The following is a 22003-nucleotide window of genomic DNA, read 5'->3' on the forward strand; positions in this document are numbered from 1 at the left end:
GCCAAAAACTGATGATTAAAAATAAGAAATCCAACACATAGTTCACACTTCTATTCTGTATGAGATTCAGCAATGTCTAAGTGCATGATACAATTCATTCATGTTGTCTACCCTACAAAATACCTATCAAAGTTTCTCCTTGAGAAAATATATAGGGTGAGTGGGTGTTAGGGAGAAATAACCCTGTTCATCAAAGTTTCTCTAGGTTGGTCATTAGTTGGTCTTGCTGGGCTATTGTATAATGCCTTTGCAAATATAGGTGAAGGTTGACGTAGCATTTAATACTCATGCATGACATGGCAAAGAACTATTTTAACTGTTCTCACCCTATATGTTTTCTCAAGGAGAAACTTTGGTAGATCCTTTGTAGGGTCGACAACATGAATGAATTGTATCATGCACTTCGACACTGCTGAATCTCATACAGAGTAGAAGTGTGAACTGTGTGTTGGATTATCAGCCAATCTTCGTTTGTTCTTGTTAAACCCAGGAGCCATGACTTTTCCATATGCTGCAGAAACGGGCTGCACAATACAAAATACAACCTTGTTCCTACAAGTACATTTTCTAGACAACTATGGAAAGCAAAATGAAAGCTAGAAAAAAGGGATCATTTGCATTGACAAATATTTTTAGCTGAATAAAGTCCTCTTCAATTATTGTGCCCAGGATGTCTTAGTAACCACCAGGACATATTTCACAAAATACTTTTGGGGCTTTGATTTTGAGCTCTAACAGATAAGTAATAAAAATAACAGCAGAGTTGGGTAAAAGGTCTCTTAAATATGCTGGTTTGCGGAAACATCCAAATGTGATTTTTAAAAAAGCATTTTCCTCCTCAATGTTTTTAGTCCATGTATATATTAAAGGTAAATTAGCCCTGACTCATGTAATTAATCAAACATGGTTTTGTGAAACCTTTCTGCTTTCCAAATAAAATATTTTTATATTTTTATTTGGATATTTAAATATACTTAAGAAATAATAATTTATCAGTGTTTTAAATACAAACTGCTAATATTTTAAATTTTGCTTTATCTTTGAGTCCTAAATGTAACATAGTAAACTATTGTTTACTCAACATCTGAATAACCAAGCTTAAACTCTAAATAGGTTTTATCAGTGTACTTTGTAAAAAGTATCTATGCTGATAATGACTTTTCTAGGCAAATTTCATTGCTACTACAGATTCAAACACTATCTAAAACGATTTTGTTTTTGTTTTTTGCTAGTCATGGGGCTTGAACTCGGCCTGGGTACTGTCTGTAAACTCTTTAGCTCACAGAGAGCACTGTACCAGTTGAACCACAGCACCACTTCTGGTTTTTCGGTGATTAAATGGAAGTAAGAGTCTCATGGACTTTCCTGCCTGGGCTAGTTTTAAACTGTGATCCTCAGATCTCAGCCTCCTGAGTAACTAGGATTACAGGCATGAACCACCAGCACCTGGCTTTAAATCTTTTTTTAAAAAATTCAGTTATACCCTGCTTTCACTGTATTTGATGTCGGTGAAATTTGTGGAGGGGAAGGGGAAAAAGAAATCGTTTAAATAGGGATACAGGTGGACCCATTGCAACAATGAGATATACAAGTTGTTATGTCGAAAGCGAACTTTTTACAACTTTGGTGCGGGGTTGGGGGGGCGGGGCGGAGGGGGGAGGATTGGGGGGCGGGGGGGGGGGGAGGATGGGAAGGGATGGGAAGGGGAAACAAAGGAGGAGGCTACAATGCTTGATAAGAAATGTACTCATTATCTTGCCCATCTAATTGTAACCCCTCTGTACAGTATATTCACAATAAAATAAATTCAGTTATGATCAAAGTTTTTGATCATGGCTTTAGTATCCTGAAACACTTCATTGGCTCATTCCATTAATTTATTCATAAATAATAATACTAATTAACTGTCAAACAACAAAGATTGAAAAGGGTAAATCAAATATAATTTTGGCTTTGAAAAGGCATTATCAACAAGGAAAGGGAGAAAACTGTGATTATACATGTTGATAAATAATTAAAATGACTCAAAGGTTAAACAATCGTTTAACTCCAAAGGCTTTTTATATTTCAATTTTATTTCAAATTTATATCGATTAAAAAAGAAGCTATATCCCAACCAACACAGACAAATGAAATGTAACATTTGTTACACAATTATATCTAAATGTCAAAACAAATAGATATCTGGAAATAAAGTACTGGATGTTCAACCAGGTCGGAAAATTTTACAACTTTTTGGCTATTTCTACTATCAAATTAAATTCTCAGTATAAAATATTATAACTGTAGAAATGTAAAAACCACTACATTTGAATGTATATTAAGGATCAAACTTTTAAGCCCTCCAAACCAACTTATTATCTGGCTCTATGAATACCGATAGATAAACTAGAGATTACACTAAAGAAATAATAGAAAAATATTTTAATCAGAAGTATTCAATCAGAAAGCAATTAGGTCTGTAGAAAGAATTAATTAAAGTTCTAGTCAGAAGATTAGAGAACAAAATTTCTTTCTAAAGACAATATAATCTGACGGTATAATTATGCTGATATAGATATAAATATAGATACATTTACTAAAAGTACAAATTCTTTAGGAAAATATTTTAGCAACTCTATGAGCAAAGGAAAATGTAAACAGGAAAACTCAAATGCTAAAATCCAGTAATTTTTGGTATGAAAACAGCATTTTCACTCTTTTAAATCATTTATTCATAAAAGAAATGCGCATCTCTAGGTCAGATGTTATTACATATCTGTAGTTTATTTTTATTGTGAAAATACCTTACAGAGGGGTTACAATTACATGGGCAAGCTAATGAGTGCATTTCTTATCAAGCATTGTTGCCTCCTCCTTTGTTTCTCCTTACCATCCTCTCCCATCTCCGCCCACCACCACCACCCCTCCGCACCAAAGTTGTAAAGTTCATTTTCAACATAACATCTGGTATATCTCATTGGTGCAATGGGTCCACCTGTATCCCTATTTAAACAATTTGTTTTTTCCCTTCCCCTCCACAAATTGCCTCCATCAGAAAGAATGACATTGCCCCATTTGTTAGGAAATGGAAAGACTTGGAAAAAGTTTTATTAAGTGAAGTAAGCCAGGCCCAAAGAAACATAGGTCCCATCGTTTCCCTTATTTGCAATAACTAGTATATGTCTGAGACAAGCAGAAACGGTCAGATAAGTTGTTGTTAGACGAAATGAACTCAAATGTTTTTTCTTTCTTGCTATTGTTTCTAACATATTTATAAGATATTTCTTCATTGCTTTGTATGTCCCTCCCCCATGGGATAACCCCTGTTTTCACTGTATTTGATGTTGGTACATATCTATAGTTTATAGTGGAACATTACGCACAATGAATATGCTATTATCTAGTAGTATATATATCATAAGCAAGAGATTTAAAAATTGGAATAGCTTCATATAAAATTAATTTGAAGGATAAAAACTTTAAGGTTTCAATTTATGGATATGTTAACCATTACTTTAATGCTAAATTATTTTAATTCAATTAATATCTTAGGTCATGACCCCTGGAATTAAGAAATTCTTCAAGACAATGTTGAGTATGATCCAAGAAAAAATGTGATTTGAGTCTGGAGACAACTGTGCATGTAAGTATTAAGAAATTAGATTTTCTTGTGGTGAAATGTAATTAAAAACTAAAACATGAACTCATTAATTACTCAATCACAGAAACTTTGATTCATATTTTTCATCTACTAAAGCATAGCTTTAGATATTTAAGCTTCATAATGCTTTCTGACTTTAGGGGTTATATTTTTCTTCAGATCACTCTAGTATTAAAAATCCAGGATAGCTGATAGAAGAGAACACAGTATTTGGAAGACTGCTACAATTAACAAGAGAAATTGCTCCCAGGTGAGTCTGGCAAGAGTGATGAGTGGCATAGATCCTAAGAAATAATTCATAGTGTGCTCTTCTTGTATGTGATAAAAATAATAAAACATAGGAAAGGATTTTAAACCGGTTATTATTGATTTTTAGCTATATAATAAAAACCATGGCTAGTTTCCTAACAGAATTAAATCTATATTTCAATGGTAAATATTTCCTGAGGATTTTTTTCTCAGATGAAAAATGATGTTTAGATATAGTAAAAATGAGTATTATATTCAGTGGCTTGCCATGACCATTCACATTTCTTACATATCTCACAGCATAAGGAGGAACCATTAGGAACTATATTCCAGAAAGTCTGTCTTAAGCTGTTGGGTGGTGCCTGCAAATCAATTGTATTACCATTAGAAATACTTGTATTTGTTCATTGCTTGTAACCTGCTCCAATCTGGTAGATGGCTTTGGGACTTTTTACTTGGTGACTAGAAAAGAATTCATGTCCCTCCCCCACGGTATAACTCCTGTTTTCACTATGTTTGATGTTGGTATAATTTGTGGAGGGGAAGGGAAAAAACAAATTGTTTAAATAGGGATACAGGTGGATCCATTGCAACAATGAGATGTACAAGACGTTATGTTGAAAAACGAACTTTACAGCTTTGGCGCGGGGTGGGGGTGGGGGAAGGAGGCTGAGAGGGTGGGAAGGGATGGGAAGGGGAAACAAAGGAGGAGGCAACAATACTTGATAAGAAATGTAATCATTACCTTGCCCATGTAATTGTAACCCCTCTGTACGGTATTTTCACAACAACAACAACAAAAAAAAAGAATTTATTTCCTGGGGCTGGGAAGTTGGCTCCGTGGTAGAGTGCTTGCCTCCTATGCATGAGGCCCTCAGCACCACATAAGCAGAAAAACACTGGAAGTGGCTCTGTGGTTCAAGTACTAGGGCGTTAACCTTGAGCTGAAGAGCTGAGGGACAGTGCCCAGGCCCAGAGTTCAGGCCCCCCGACCAACAAAAGGAAAGGAAAGAAAAGAAAAGAATTAATTTCCTGTAATGAAGAATTATGAATCACTCCCTAAAATAAAATCATTGTGTAGTTATAACATGAATTTTGTTTTAGAAAGCTATCTACATTTGTGTCAGGATTACTGATGCATTCCATTTCTTTCATTTTCTGTTGCAGAGTGATTCACAGCATATTTCATTTGGCCTCCAATGATGGAGAGAAAATACCTACTATATTTTCTATTTCTCTTGCCGTTTCTAATGGTAAGCCTTCATTCCTCCGGTTTATCTTCTGCCCTATAATTATTTCTGCCTTCCAAAATACTTATAATTAATAAAGGTTAATAACCATGAAATCAAAGTTGTTAGTAGAAGCATAAATTAATTACAATTTATATGCTATCAGTGCAGCAACTATATACTTTTTTCAACTCAGAAGCTGCTTTTAGTTTTATAATTGACATCAGATAATCAGGTCTGGAAATCAAAGGGGGGAATTCACTGGATATAAACATAGAAATCACCAAGGAAAGTGATAGAGTTTGGAAAAAATGTGGGATGGCAGAAGTATGCATTGTTTGAAATCAATTTCTTCATCCTTTCATTTATTGGAGCTAAGTTTAATGTGTGTGTGTGTGTATATAAATACTCATGTGACCCTCGATCATGTACATGCTGGGTGTATGGACCAACAATGGAGGGCAAACAGAAGATAACCAACTCAATTCTTTTCCTAAAGCAGTCTTATGTCTCATACATTTTAAATTTTTATTTGTAGAAATTCTACTTTTTAATATTTTTCTCTGCTTCAAGTGAAAATACTGATTATACTCTGATTTCATTATATATAAATTAAACTGAGAGACATAATGTCATGTAATTCTGTGCCAGAAAAAAATTTTTCTGTGCTATTTCCAAAGAAACCTCATAAAGATACAAAGTAATTCAGGAAACTTATGCACAAACATACACACACACACACACACACACACACACACACGCACACACACACACACACACACACACACACACACACACACACACACACACACACATACAAACACACCCAGAAAACACATGGAAAAGAAAGAAAGGAAAGAAAAAGCAAGATTATATTTTGTGGCCTTTGTTTTTTGAAAGTAAGAATTCTTAAGTCTACGTACAGTCTAAATGCTGTGCCTTTTAGATGTTATGTGTAGAATTTAAGTCCTGCTTCCTCATTTATACCCATCAAGCATGCTAGTGAGCTTCACAGGCAGCCTATTTCCCCAAAGGCAATTTTGTAACAGACTACCAATCTGATTATTCTAATTTGAGGAACCATGACCCTTTTCTTTTAATTTATCCAGAACATTTTGTGAGTCTTACTCTTTCTTCCAAGAAAAAGTAAAAAATGATAGTGTTGTATACAGTGTCTGCATACTTCTTAAAAAGAATGAGTCATGTGTTTTTCAAAAAATCTTGTCTTGAGATGAAGGTATAGATCACTTAAAAGATATGAGGCCCAGAGTTGAATCCCTAGGACTGTAAAAGAAAGAGAGAAAAAGCAAATCCTCTAAAAATTACTACCTTGCTGTTCTTAATCTCCATTCATTACTTGTGCATTACAAGGGATTCATTAACCTTTATTAGGAAGTCAAAACCAATCAATGAATGAATTAATGTTAATGACCAGGATGATGCTAAAGCATGAATGACAATCAAGGCATATTGTTATTTTGACTTTGCCAAATTTAGTTTACTGTTAGAGAATAGAAAATCATGAAGGCGAGGGAAAGGAACATCAAAAGAGAAAGGTTGATATGATAGAGTTAATAGAATAATATGAAGTTAGCTGAACAACATATTTATAAATGCCTCATATTACAAATCAGGAAGGAAATAGTATAAAAATTGAAGAAGTAATAGAGCTGAAAATAGTGCTTGTCAAAAATCTTTATGTGAGCATTTAATTAAAACTTGAAATTTCTATTGTTATTATCAAAGTATGATGATCATAAATTTTGAATGTTTGCCACATGCCAGGAATATTCTGTTATCATGCCATTTTATGATTTTTAATAATAAGAAAGCAGAAGCTTGGAGGTGGGTGGTGGTAGTGAATAATTTACTTATGCCTGAAGAGCACATAAAATAGAAGAAGAGATTATAAACACAGCTTTGCTTGGATTTCAAAACGTACATTTAGGATGTCCTATAACCAGTTACCACAGCCTTCTAAACTCTAACTCTACCTCTCAACTCAGCCATTAGTGACTTTTTGATAACTGTGGAAAACTGGGCCCAGTAGGTGTATTTCTCCCATGGAAACTGTCACACTTTACCATTAGGGGATTTTCCTCCCCAGACTCAGTTTGCCATTCATCATTTCACTGCACTTCTTATTTCACTGTGACACACTATGTTTTAATGAACACTTATCAATACTAAAGCTGATGCTATTGGTTTCCTCCCTTAGACTCCTGCCACAGCAGAGCCAGAAGAAGAAGAAGAAGAAGACCCCGATGACTTAATTCAGTTGGGGGTTACTAGAAATAAAATAATGACTGCACAATATGAATGTTACCAAAAAATTATGCAGGACCCTGTTCAACAAGTAGAAGGTAACCACAGTTATTTAAGCTCAGATGCATGTAATACATTCGTAAAAATCATTATGGATTTTACCAGTATGGGTTTCTTATAGCCCTTACAAAAATGAGTTAGTTGCTGTTTTTCTGCTTTATTTATTTCTGAAGAACATTTTATGATAATTCATCTTGCTGTCTTTAAATAAAAAGTCTGCTTGTTGTGCTGGTAGCTTTGGTGTGGCCTTATCTGTAGCTATTTGGGTCATTTGTAATAAGTAGAATATGTCTAGGATATTCTTCGTGGAGGATCACAATGGCCTAATAGTGATATGGATATGACCATATGAAATGATGCTTATGGAAATGAACTCCAAGAAATGGAAGCAAGATGTGTTTTTTTTAAATTTTATTGTTTACAATTTTTTTTCTTTTTTTCCCCTTTGGTTTATTCCCTGTTGTCACTAATTTTGATTTGTGTGCCCTTTGTCTTATATATGAGTTTATCTGATCTGGGGAAGGGAAGGGAAAGCACAGAGAAGATGGGACAGAGTGAACCAATGCAACAGTGATACTCATTAGACACTATGTTGGAAATGAACTTTATAACTTGGGGGAAGGAGAGTGGTGGAGAGGAAAGTGGGAAAAACTGAGGGAGGGGGCAACACTGTTCACAAGGAAATGCATTCATTATCTTACTTGTGTAACTGTAACCCCTCTGTGTATCACCTAAATAAAATTTTAAAAAAATAAAATTAAATAAATAAAATATCTGCTGGGCACTGGTAGCACATTCCTATAATCCAAGCTACTCAGGAGGCTGAAATCTGAGGATCGTGGTTTGAAGCCAGCCTGGGCAGGAAAGTCTGTGAGACTCATCTCTAGAAAAGCTAGAAGTAGATCTGTGGCTTAAGTGGTAGAGAGCTATCCTCGGATGAAAGAAGCCCTGAAGTTAAACCTCAGGACTGAACAACACCAACAACAGATTCTAATAAAAGCATGCGATTCAGTAATCTTTTTATGATACAAACACGTGATTCAGTAATCTTTCTATGATACAACTATACTCAAATTATCAAATAGGAGTTTGATGTTAGTATAAAGACATATCATAAGTTGAGTCAATGAGAATTGAACTTTAGTACCTGTGATTTGTAGTTGTTTGAAATTCTGTTGATAGGAACTCAAATACTTAATATCTCTTTAATTACTCTCATTTGCAAAAATTATGACCAGAGAAGTATATTTTCATAATATATACTATGTCATACAATTATTTCTTGGCAAGGCTAATGAGTCCCTGAATTATTCATTTGTTAACATTTGTAGAGTATCTCCCAACCACAAAACATCCTTATAGGTTTTGGAGATATAAAGATAAGTACCAAAAATAGTTGCCATTATTATAAAAATAGAAGGAGGCTATATATTTTATTTAGGAGACTTACAGAATAGGCTTATGAATATAAAGACATTGTAGTTTATTCTGAAATACTCACAATGAAACACACTGTAAACTCTAGATAATTTCATTTTTTAGAGCTATTAAAGGAAACAAAGATCTTAGAATTAAAAAAATCTCATAATATCTGCATATAAATTAAATGTGAAAAGTAGAATATTAATATTTTTCAAAATGAATTTGCTTATGAAAATAAGCCTTTTTATACTGAAAATCTTTAGGTTTAATTTGACTGAATGTCATACATACATAGGTATAAGTAAAATATTCTTTGGTTATCGACAAGCTAATTTTATGTTGTGAAATCTATTTAAAAACTAATTATTTATCATAGGAGAGAAAACTATGATTATCCAAGATTTAAAAAGAATAAATATTAACATTTAGTATTTTATACCAATATCAGACAAAAGATAAAATTACTTCTTTGATTATAGACTAACATTAGAATTTTAATTAATTTCTTTATGACTAACATATTACACACATAAAGAGGGAAAGGTTCTTTTTCTTCTTGTTGAAGAACACATGTGATTATTAAACTTTGAAAAGAAAGGAAGAGTTAGAATTGGAAGTAGAGGCCTACATAAAAAGAAAGGAAGAGTTAGAATTGGAAGTAGAGGCCTACATAAATACTGTTCATAGTTCAAATGGTAAGATAGCAATACTGAACTATTATTTATTGGTTTGCTTCTAAAGAACTAAGAATTTTCCCTATGAAAACAGTTTCTAAAATAAAACATAATCTAGACACTACTTCATGGTCAGGGAAAACCAGCAAAGGCAACTTGATTTATTAAATAAATATCTATCTGTGAGTAATAACATTAAATTTAAACCTTCAGAGTTATTTGTAAACTTGATTGAAGAACTAGTTTTTGCAATAATTGCTTGAAGAAAACATCAAGTAATTACTGTGGTTTTACTTCATATTTTAGTCAGAGGCCTTACTTCACAGCAGTAAGAAACTTTCCTTGAGACTTTATGTCTTCCTGTGTAACTTGAGTTGGTCCTCCCTCATTTTTATTTCCTCTTTAAGGGCTTTACTGCAACAGGACCTGGGATGGATGGCTGTGCTGGAATGATGTTGCAGCAGGAACAGAATCAATGCAACACTGCCCTGATTACTTCCAGGACTTTGATCCTTCAGGTAAAAGAAGAAATTTACATGAGTCTACTTAACATCTATTTCATAATCACTGGCCAATTAAATTATTGTTTCCTTTTGTCTATTAAATTTCAAAGAAAAAGTTACAAAGATCTGTGATCAAGATGGAAACTGGTTTAGACATCCTGCAAGCAACAGAACATGGACAAATTACACTCAGTGTAATATTAACACACATGAGAAAGTGAAGGTAGGTAATAGCCATGAATTGAAACTTCACACTATCTATTTAAACAGTTAGTTGTCTGATAGAGCATTGGAAAGTATTCAGTCATGTTCCATTCCATTATAAAACCATCTCTTAATGTAATTGGAAAAGATCAATGAAAAAAATTGTGGGAAGAATTATGATTGATTCATTATGTCATTATGAGAACAGGCAATCCTATTAGGCAATACTTATTTACAAGTCAATTTTTCAGTAATGGAGTTTCCAATTTTCCAAAGGAAACAAAATATTTAAAAAAAAGAGAGAAAACTTTCACTTGCGGTGGAATTCTAGACTACTTTAGAAATTGTGCTAAGTAAACAGGACAAGCCCAGCAGGGTTTAGACCTCCCCATCTGCCCCTCTGCAGAAGACTTGCATTCCAACTGGCTGTTAGGTCACACTCATATTTCCACTTTGCACATGAGCCTCAAAGTTAAGGCTAATTATCTTTGTCACAATAATAAAGCTTGATAGAAAACGCCTGTATGCATTTGCACTGGTGTGTGTACAAGCAATCTATCAACAGTGAATTTAACTGTGAGCCTTGTTATCTGATTTCCTTTCCTCTGAAATCTGAAAAAGGATAACAATGAATTTCTTCTACTGATTTTTAGAGGAATTTCTGGGGGGAAAAAGAGTAGTGTTCCATAACTGTCATATTTCACCTGTGCATTCAGAGGAGTGTTTGTAAAGAGAAATACAAAAATATTTTATGACATGATGGGTTTAAAATGTAAAGAAAAAGTCTAAGACCAGAAGAAAGTAAAAACAAATCTTTACAGATCACAGGACCTTATAAATTGCCCCATTAAAATTTGTGTATTAGCTTTATATGAAATGAAAAGATGTACCCAATTGGGAAAAAAATCCTAATACAGAATAAAAACAAAATCAGCAACTAGCAAATTGATTTAAAATAAAAAATATTAAAGAGTATAATCTATATAACATAGATCACTAAAAGCATCACTTTGTAGATTTAATGAGACCTCTTAAGTTCTTAAATGAAACGGCATGTAGTTATTAATTATGAGTAAAATTTGACCAATTTAAATAGATATTATTCACTTTAGCTATATTCAAATATTTCTTGGTTTGGAAGCAAATCATTGTAAAGTTATCAGAATGCATGTTTTCTAAAAATAGAATTTATGCTACATACATATAAGGCTGTCAATATTTAGATTACTGATATGACTCAAATTTTTTACAGACTGCCCTGAATTTGTTTTACCTGACAATAATTGGACATGGCTTATCTATTGCATCACTGCTCATCTCCCTGGGCATATTCTTCTATTTCAAGTAAGTGAATGGAAATATTTTTACATTTTCCTACTGTCTTTGATGACTATAAATGGGCCACGTGCATGAATTATGTCATGTGCTGACAAAATGTACAAAATGTAGATGACTTAAGCCACTTAAAAGAAGCTGAAAGTTGAACTTTTTTTTTCTCCTGGTCCTGGGGTTTGAACTCAGGGCCCTAGGCACTGTCTCTGAGCTGTTTCTGCTCAAGGCTAGTGCTCTTCAACTTAAGCTATAGTTCTACTTCTGGCCTTTTTTTGAGTAGTTTGTTGGAGATGAGAGTCTTACAGAATTTCCTGTCCAGGATTGGCTTCAAAACACGTTCCTCTCATCTCAACTTCCTGAGTAGCTAGGATGACAGGTGTGAGCCATTGGTACCCTGCTAAATTGAAATGTTTTTAATTTAGCTTTGTAAAATATTTAGAGAAACTGATAGAATACCTTATCTTTAATTTTATAAAACTAGTAGTCATAGGAATGAAGTATGGTCATAAGATAGGAGCTACAGACATATATACTTAATTATATTTTGCCCTAGGAACTGTTACGTATTATACACCTTCTTACATAGTGTTCAAATTCCTGGTCAATTTAAATATCAGTATTAACCTACAACATCTAGAATTTCATTAGACTAAGAGTATTTAATAAATTATTGAAAATACAATCTCTATCTATCTATCTATCTATCTGGTTATCTGTTCTCTGTAAGATCATCACTATATACTTTCAAATTTACTTATAATCTAATTATTTTTGGTGGGGGAGGCTGATTCAGCTCCAGTTTCTTGATTGATTCCATCAAAAAGTGACTTTCATACTTGAAGGAAGACTCTTATGATGATGGCTGAGTAAAAAGTAAATTATCCTTTAAAAATAGCATAAAATGTAAACCTTAAGTTTTGGAAAACTCATATAAATCTACTCAGAGAAAAAGTTGCAACTTCAGGAAAAAATGCAACTCTTAAACACTTAAAATTAGAAGTGCTAAATATACAGCAATGCCACCACTATGTTGCAGATATAGCCAGAGGAAATGAAATGAGTATGTCAAAGAGCTGTTCTACAACACTCATTGTTCTTTACAGCCACTACTCCCAATAGCCAAGAGATACAAACAAGTGTCTATCCCTGGATGAATGGATGAAGAAAATGTGGTACTTGTACACCATGAAATACCATTCAGCCATAACAAAAGAATTAAATCTTGTCATTCATAAAAATAGATGTAACTGGAGATCATTATAGTAATTTAAATAAGCCAGGAACAGAAAGACAAGAACAACATTAGAACTGAAATACATACTGATCTCACAGAAGCTAAGAGGCGAATGGGGGCTACCACAGCTTAGGAGAGGAAGAGTACAGACATGGAGAAAAGGTGATAAAGGAGTATCAGATGAGAATTAGGTGAGTGATGGTACACTAAGTGATTGTACACAATAATTTACTGTACATCTTAAAAGGAATGCATTTGGAAAGTTTTTATTATAAAGAGGTGGAAAATATTTGAGGAAATAAGTTTAAGCATTAAATATGTACACATATCAAAATACTGCAGTGTAAACTGCATAAATTTTATCAGTTGAAGTAAATTTGTTTAAAAAAATAAAAATGATGCTAATCAAAATGAACTCCAAGATATGGAAACAAGAGGGTTTTCTTCGTTGTTTATAATGTACTGTGTGAAATTATTTCGTTTTTCTTTTTTTTTCATTCCCCCCCTCATTTTTGTTTATGCCCCATTGTCGCTATTTTTATTTTAGTACCAAGTGTCTTGTATACATGTTTATTTGATTTGAGGAAGGGAAAGGGAATAATAAAATGGTGAGACAAAGAACAAAGGGTGAACCAATGCAACAGCAATACTTACAAGACAGTATTTACAACTTGGGGGAGAGGGAAGACAGGTGGAGGGAGGGGAAGGTAAAGTAGAAGAAAACGAGGGAGGGTAACAATGTTCGACAAGAAATGTACTAATTACCTTACTTGAGTAACTGTACATCACCTTTACAATTAAATTTCATAAAATCTAAAATGGTCGTGTTGAAAATCAAGACTCAGCTGGGTGCCAGTGGCTCACACCTATAATCCTAGCTACTCAAGAGGCTGAGACCCAAAGATTGTGGTTCAAAGCCAGCCTGGGCAGGAAAACCTGTGAGATGCTTATCTCCAATAAACTACACAGAGGAGGCCAAAAGTGGCACTGTAGCTCAAGTGGTAGAACGCTAACCTTGACCACAGAGAGACTCAGGGACAGAGCCCAGGCCCTGAGATTAACCCTAAGACCAGCAAAAAGAAAAAAAAGAAAAGAAGAAAGAAAGAAAGAAAGAAAGAAAGAAAGAAAGAAAGAAAGAAAGAAAGAAAGAAAGGAAGAAAGGAAGAAAGGAAGAAAGGAAGAAAGGAAGAAAGGAAGAAAGGAAGAAAGAAAGAAAGAAAGGAAGGAAGAAAGAAGGAAAGAAGGAAGGAAGGAAGGAAGGAAGGAAGGAAGGAAGGAAGGAAGGAAGAAAAGAAAGAAGGAAAGAAGGAAAGAAAGAAAGAAAGAAGGAAAGAAAGAAAGAAAGAAGGAAAATAAGGAAGGAAAAGAAAAGAGAAATAAATTTAAAAAATACTTGTACTTAAGTTTACAATATTTTTAAAAAACAAAACAAAATGCACTGCTCATTTCTAAATAAAAATCTATAGTCATTACAGAGTTTGCACGTGGGGCCTGTGCTTTCATGCTGGTACTCTACCACTTGATTCATGCCTCTAGTTGAGTTTGTTTGGTACCTAATTGGAGATAAAGGCGTAAGAATTTTTCTGCCTTGATGGGCTTTGAAACTCAATACTTAGATATTAGCTTTCTCAGTAGCTAGGATTACAGATATGAGCCAATGGTGCCAGAGTTGCATCTTATAGTTGCAACTATATTCTTTTACTTTAGTTTTAATTTTAGTAAATAAATTGTTTTATAAGAGAATTATATAATCAGGGTATTATATGGCATATATCACTAACTATCAGTGTCTTATATGTCAAGACAACTATCTAAGTGGCTAAGTCATATGACATTAGTAGGTTTACAAAGATTAAATAAGCTTCTATTTTTGAACACTAATATTTCTTCCATTTTTACAGCTTGTAAAAAATAATGCAATGGGCATTTTCAGCCATAACTTTTCCCATATTTTGCAATAGTTTTTTAGGCTGCATTCCAGCGTTTTGGAATTTCTTGGTCAAAGGACATATATCTTTTTATGGTTCTTGAAATACATCATTTCAAAAGTATCTTAAAAGCAACTTGTTCAAAACAAATTCTTAGTAACCATTTCCTCCAGTTCTAAGACAGTATGGTAGATCATAATGACAACCTCCCAGAAATGTATTGTATTTATAAGAACTTTAATAATCTGTGACTCTCTTTTCTCCTCTCTCCTTTTCTCTTTTATAATCCTTTTTCTATAGTTCTTTAAATCCCTCCCATCTATCTAGTTTTCATCAATTCTAATGCCATCATTACTAAATTTGTCCTGTCACCTATCTATCCTTAATAAATCTACTTTACTCAGTTCTAAATACTGATACTATAATATCATTTGCAAAGATTTGGATCAAATATAAATTTCATTTTGTCATTCTTTAAAATTTGAAATTTCCTACTTCAATTCATACAAAATCAAAAATTATTAACATGCTCTCTTTCCTTTACCTCTTTCCTACCCAACCTAAATCTTTTGAGCCACATTTTAATCTTCTCAGTGAAATCTTCCTGAATGCCATACTGCAGTATTTTATAAACTGCAATTAATTACAGTGGACATGTGGTTAAATTTTAATACCATTTGGGAACTTACTATCTCTGCAAATTAAAAAAAACAATTACAGCTGAGAATCTTCAGATTAATTATATCATTTTAGTTTGAATGTTATAAAACTGTCCAAGCATATTAATTTTCTAAGCAGTCGAAGTTAAGAAGTGTGCAATTATATTGCATGCTGAAACAAGTAGTCAGAAAGAGAACAATGGTCTGCAAGAATTCTGGGTGTTATTTCTCAAATGCGTTTGAATTGAAAGGAAAGATGCAAGTGAAGTCCTAGCTATTGGTGTAAAAGGAAATGCAAAATTAACAAGGCTTCTTCATGTGAAAGAACCTAAGATTTACAAGCATACATATTTACTGTGAGGAAATGAAGAAAGCCATGTAATGGCAAACCATGTAAACAAATGTTCAGCATTCAAGTCTAAATCTCTAATCAAACCTCTCACTCAGTTCATAATGGAACAGGACTCACTCTGTCAGAAAGAATCAACTTTTCAGGGTGGGGAAGTTTTATGTAGAATTAGTCTGTTATTTAGAAGGACAGCTTTTTAAAAAAATAAAGACATTATATGTAATGAATATATGTATTTGTTTGTTACTAAAATTTCATTTCTTTAGGAGAGCATGCTACATAAGCAAAAGCCTTGATAATGCAAAATTATATATCTTGACAACATAAGAACTTTGGCCTTGTCCTCTACATAAACTTTTTTAGAAGAATGTAAATAATTACTTTTTATACTTAGAGTTTCAACTGAAAGTACATTTGACTGTTCATTCTGTACAGTGAAATAAAAAGATGAGCTAGTACAACAGTCATGTTCTGGAATTCTAGCCTGACTTAATTCCAGTGGAGAGCCTAACAGTGATCAAAAGCTTGGAATATATATTTAATCTTGTTATCATCACTTACACATTGTATGCACTTAGCCTAATGCATCTCTTAAATAAACTTAGCTTTAAAAAGTGAAGGCCATGATATTTGAAAGCTACTTGGGCAAAGTATATTTACACAGTACCTGACATTTAGAGACTAGTTAATAAATAATATGGGTTGCTTACTTTCTAATTAAGTGCATCATCATTTGGGCACATAAACTATTTAAGAACTCATCTAAAATAATCTTTAATATTCATCCAAAATTAACACTACAAAATAGCAATGTGAGAAATTTTTAAGCATTATTTCAGAAATATGAAGAGAAATGAAAACACAGAGGAAGGAAAGACTCGTTCTGTTTCATGAATCAGAAATGCCCAAGGCAAAATAATCATTGAACCAAACACTTCAATGAAAAGTAGAATTACATTAGGTAGAAATTGTAATATTATCTGCAGCACAGATTTGTCACAAGGGTTGAAATAGTAACAATATTATTGGTGAGATTCAGTGTTAATTTAGTGTTATCTCTTATTGGTGTTGTAACTGGAACCCACTGAAAGGCTTAAATGTATATATTGAGCTCTGGTAGGAATCTTTAACTAGAATCCTTAAATCAAAATTAAATAACAAAAATTTCATTTCTGATATACTATATTTGCAAAGAAATTATTGTAATGTTCATAGAGAGAAAAATAAATGTAGAATAAACATTCTTGTGAATCAAATTGCTAAATATATAGCTATATTGGATTAAGCCAAAGATTATGTAAATGATAAATGACTAATACAACCCCAAGATACTGGGCATGTTACCACATACTTTAATTCACACTAAAGAATTTATAATTTTTGAGTAGATTACATATTTAGCTCCACGAGAACAGAAATAACCTGTCCTTTGACTCTTTTCATATCATAGAGTTTACCCTAGTAAACCCTCAATACATTTTTGAGAAATAAAGACATGAACTAGTTTTGAACTTACCTTTAGGGCTCACTTTTTCATGTCTTATCTGTAAACTTCAACAAATCCCTAGAGATTGTCTGGATTGTGCTACATTCATCAATGGCAAAAGGAATTATATTAAGACTCTAAGATATGGATAAGTAGAAGTTTATAAAATAGTGTTATAAAATAATACAGATAGAGACCAAAGCAAGCTAGGAAGAGCAGGGATATCTCAGAACATGTTGAAATGCAGTGCCTCATACAGTGTGTCCATGCAAAATCAGTGACAGAAATTACTAGCTTTATTGCCAAGACACCTGTAAACAATTCCCAGTGAAACTAATGTTGATACAAAATTGCTGTGTATATAAAAAAAAATCTATCAGCATACTCCTTCTGCTGCTTAATCTATTCCCTCATACTGTAGTCATCTTGTGTTAGTACTTACTAAAGGAAACTTTATCCCCCCAATTTGATTATGAGGGTCACTGATCCAGCCAGAAAAACCAAGAACTATACAAAATGTTGACTTAGAGTACTGTTTGTTATTTTTTATTTAGAACAGGAAGAGAAAAATCTACTACTCATCCATGCTTTAAATTGAAAACAGAGGACATGAAATGCTATTCACTAGATATACTTGTTTTATACTAGAGCCAATTAAAAGACAGAGTCAGAGAGGAGATAAAAAGAAAGAGAACTGAAAGGGAGGGAAAGAAAGAGGGATGTAATTTTGGTGTTTCCCAAGCCAGGAGAAGCAATGACTCTTTCTCATAATATTCTTCAGAAAAATAAAGCAGAACCCTTTAGATAAAAAGTAAATAAACTTTACTGCAATTAGTTACGAATTATATCTTAATTACTGTTTAAAATCTGAAAGCAGATCCAACCTTGCTTTTTTGTTTTTCAATGCAGACAAAAGTCTTCAGCTTTTTGGACAGAAAAGAGCATGTAACATCTAACTTGTATAGAGGGGAAAAAAGAGTTGATCATCTTTATTTCTTTTTTTTTTCTTTTTCAAAGAACATCATGTTGAAACATCTAAAAGAATCTAAACAGACTTAAAGCCAGGATATGTATTTAAAACTATCTAGAAAATACCACTTTTCCATATGTCCCCCCCCCAAAAAAAAAAACACAGCAGAAGAAACAACATCACCAAAAACTATCCAGTTTGTAGATCAAAGCTTAATGAAATAACTCGTCAATGCTTGTGTTCATGCTTTTCAAGATAATGGCCCAAATTTTGACCTCTTTTTCTCAGGTCATACCTGCATATATCACTTTATCTTTCCTCTTTTTCTCTTGACTTAAAGCAAATATAGTTTGTTCCTAAAACCTATCATTTTTCTCCTGAAAAAAAAATGTACGTATTTCAACCTTGAATCCGAAATGTACTGAAGTATTAAAGAAATTCTTCACAAGTCCTGCTCTACAAACGCCACTGATGTAACTGTTTTGACAAATCAGTACGTTTACTCGTGTAGTTTATTGGGGTGGGGAACATCCAGCCCGTGGGCTGTAAAAGGCCCATGAAATCATGTTGTACATGACAGGACAGACTTGCTCATGTGCTTCGCTTCAGCTGCCCGAGGCTAGTCTTCCTGTAATGATAATTTTATATGAACTGTGAACCTTTATTAATAAATATCCAAATGGACCTTGGCAAAAAACTCCCAGAACGTTCCCCCAGGGCTGAGTTCACACACAATAATGGAGTCTTCCCGGAATAAGATAGTTGCCTGTTCTGACCCTCAAGCATTCTTGCTTTCCTAACTCTTCTGGTTCATTTCTTCATGGTTGTGTGTGTGTGTGTGTGTGTGTGTGTGTGTGTGTGTGTGTGTGTTTTCTTGGGCTCTGAAATACATTCTATTTGTTATATACATGCATTCCAGCATGCCTCCACTTAACTCTGGGTAGTATTTAGCTAAGTATAATTTTACTTGAAATATTTTCTCTAATTCTCAGATTTCAAAATATGCCCATGGGAATTATATAATAATTGCATGTCTACATTAGAGCATTATCATTGAATATGGACAGGATAGTGTTAGAAATAATGAATACGTTTTAACAAAATCCACTTCTGCTATCAAGTAATTGATATTACTTATTGAAAAGAGTCCCAAGTAGGGAAACATAAAATAAATAACTACATTGGAGAATTTGTACTTATTTTGAACAATAAATGTATAAAACTATAAATGGTTGCTAAAGATCACAAATTTTCATTTCTTTGGGATCTTTTTGTAGTTATAAATGTCATTATAGCTATATTTCATCTAGTTTTCTTGAGCTTACTAAAGCATAAGTGGTATTTAATTATGATTTCATTTTTGGGGAATTGAATGACAAAAGGTCATTCTTACCAAAACTGGTGATCAATGGCCTTACATAAAAATGATACAATTATCTGAATGCATCAAAAATTGACTTAAAAGCAGAAATAACAATAAGTCATATTTTGTACAGAAGACAATATATTTTACAATCTGTTTCCACCCTTGCACACATAGTTTATTTTTTCAGATTGGACTCATAGATGTGTCTATGTATGAGAAGAGAATAAAGATAAGCCATTGAAACTGTAGCATCTTTTTTGATGTTTAGGAAATATAAACAAAAATTACTGCCTAGGTTTTAAAATGTTAAAATCTGAGAACATCTTAAATTGAAAAGATGAGGATATAAGAAATGCAAGCTATTATCTATTACAATGGGAAAGTAGAAAGAAAGGCAACCTAAGGCAGTATGAATAAAGAAGCCAATTCTGTAAACTACAAATTTAATGTTCTTAATTTAATGTTCTTCACCAATAGAATAAAGACTGCAAGAGTGGACTCCTCTTTCTGATTTCATTGTCAGTTCTGGTCAAGATTATGACATTGACTTAGGGTATTTTTTCTGCTTGAAATACTTTTCTCCCGTATCTTCTCTTGTTTTAGGTCTACCTTGAATATTCTATCACTCTGGCCATGGTCTACTTCTATCCCTTAACCATGTTTAAATTTCTAGAAGGCACATATCACTCGTGGCAATTACATGAATTTATGTTTCTATTTGCCTTCCACTGTAATAAAAATAACATTAGACCAAGCTTTGCTCTGTATGATTCACAACTCTTTCCTAAGAATCTAGAAACAGTGCCCAACAAATTTACTATGCAGCAGTAAATACTGACTAAATGAATAATTAAGTAGATAGAAGCCTTATTGCTTCCTTAAGAACTTCAACATTCTAATTCAACAGATCACCTAATAGGAGTCTGACCTTAAGCAACTTACTTCAATTTTATTAAGGTATAACAATATTTTAAGGGGTTGTTAAAGAAGATTATGTCTTTAAAGTTGGGTCTGGGATGTATTAAGAGCTCAATAAATGGTGATTTGTATCATTATAAAATTTACTTCTAAAACCATTTTTGTTTGTTGCTTGCTTCTGGAGTGCCAGAAACATAAGAGTTCTTCATCAGATGGCTTCATGTCCATTTCCTTTTCTTTTTCTTTTTTTTTTTACTATTAAGTTTTTTTATTGTGAAAATACCGTACAGAGGGGTTACAATTACATGAGCAAGGTAATGAGTACATTTCTTATCAAGCATTGTTGCCTCCTCTTTTGTTTCTCCTTTCCATCCCTTCTCAGCCCTCCCATCCCACCCCACTCCATCTCCCTTCCCCTCCCTCTCCCCCCCACCAAAGTTGTAAAGTTCGTTTTTCGACATAACGTCTTGTACATCTCATTGTTGCAATGGGTCCATCCGTATCCCTATTTAAACAATTGTGTTTTTTCCCTTCACCTCCCCGAATTATACCAACATCAAATACAGTGAAAACAGGTTATATCGTGGGGGAAGGACATACAAAGCAACAAAGAAATATCTTATAAATATGTTAGAAACAATAGCAAGAAAGAAAAAACATTTGAGTCCTATCTTGGGGTTCATTTCTCCTAACATCAACTTATCTGACCGTTTCTGCCCGTCTCAGACATATACTAGTTATTTCAAAGAAGGGAAACCATGAGATCTATGTTTCTTTGGGCCTGGTTTACTTCACTTAATATAATTTTTTTTCCAAGTCTTTCCATTTCCTAACAAATGGGGCAATGTCATTCTTTCTGATGGAGGCATAGAAATCCATTGTGTATAGATGCCACATTTTCTTGATCCATTCATGTCCATTTCTATTAGTAAACCAGAAAAAATATTGTATCAAGGTGATGTACAAATTAGAGAACATCAGTTGTTCACAAGAAGAAAATAAATAAATAAATAAAAGCAGCCCTCCCTAACTGCTGCCCATGTTCCATTGAACAAATGCCCTTGAAAACAGGGACAGAAGAAAAGGAAGAAGAAAAAGGGAGAAAACTGTGAAGAAAGAACAACTATTTCTCTTCCAGGGGGATTTTCTCGGATCACCTTGGCAGAAATTCTCATACACTTTTGGATCCATTCAACGGGATCCCACATAGTTCCAAAAGAGAGCCACTACTTACCTTATAGTCAGAATTTTTGTCACCACAATGATCCACTCAGTAAACAAAAAATAGAAATAATAATTATTCCTTGGTACATTTTTTAAAAATTGGCCCATTGTTTCTGGCAGCATTCAGATTAAAATGAACTGTCCTTTCAAATGTAAGATTATTGATCTACTGAGAAAATCATCTGAATATTTGGAAATTAAATCAGATAAATCATAGTAGGAAATCTGTACTTTGTAGCTTGGGCTATATTTATATTGTTTACATTCTTTCTGCTCTGATATATTTTG

The 22003-nt window shown here is 33.3% G+C and overlaps 1 protein-coding gene across 3 annotated transcripts in view; it reads left to right on the top strand.

Moving 5' to 3' along the window:
- Positions 1-22003, top strand: part of Calcrl (calcitonin receptor like receptor) — a 99679-nt gene that overhangs the window by 51392 nt on the left and 26284 nt on the right. For 2 of the 3 annotated variants that reach the window (XM_070019485.1, XM_070019496.1), the window contains 7 exons: positions 3535-3625; positions 3803-3893; positions 5060-5145; positions 7340-7484; positions 9950-10060; positions 10156-10268; positions 11502-11593. In XM_070019485.1, the coding sequence (XP_069875586.1) occupies positions 5092-5145; positions 7340-7484; positions 9950-10060; positions 10156-10268; positions 11502-11593 (515 nt within the window). In that variant the 5' untranslated portion in view covers positions 3535-3625; positions 3803-3893; positions 5060-5091. The remainder of the gene's footprint in view (positions 1-3534; positions 3626-3802; positions 3894-5059; positions 5146-7339; positions 7485-9949; positions 10061-10155; positions 10269-11501; positions 11594-22003) is intronic. The other variant, XM_070019504.1, reaches the window with a different exon arrangement.

This window comes from Dipodomys merriami, unplaced genomic scaffold, assembly GCF_024711535.1.
Source record: "Dipodomys merriami isolate MVZ:Mamm:240054 unplaced genomic scaffold, mDipMer1.0.p SCAF_1, whole genome shotgun sequence".
Taxonomy (NCBI): domain Eukaryota; kingdom Metazoa; phylum Chordata; class Mammalia; order Rodentia; family Heteromyidae; genus Dipodomys; species Dipodomys merriami.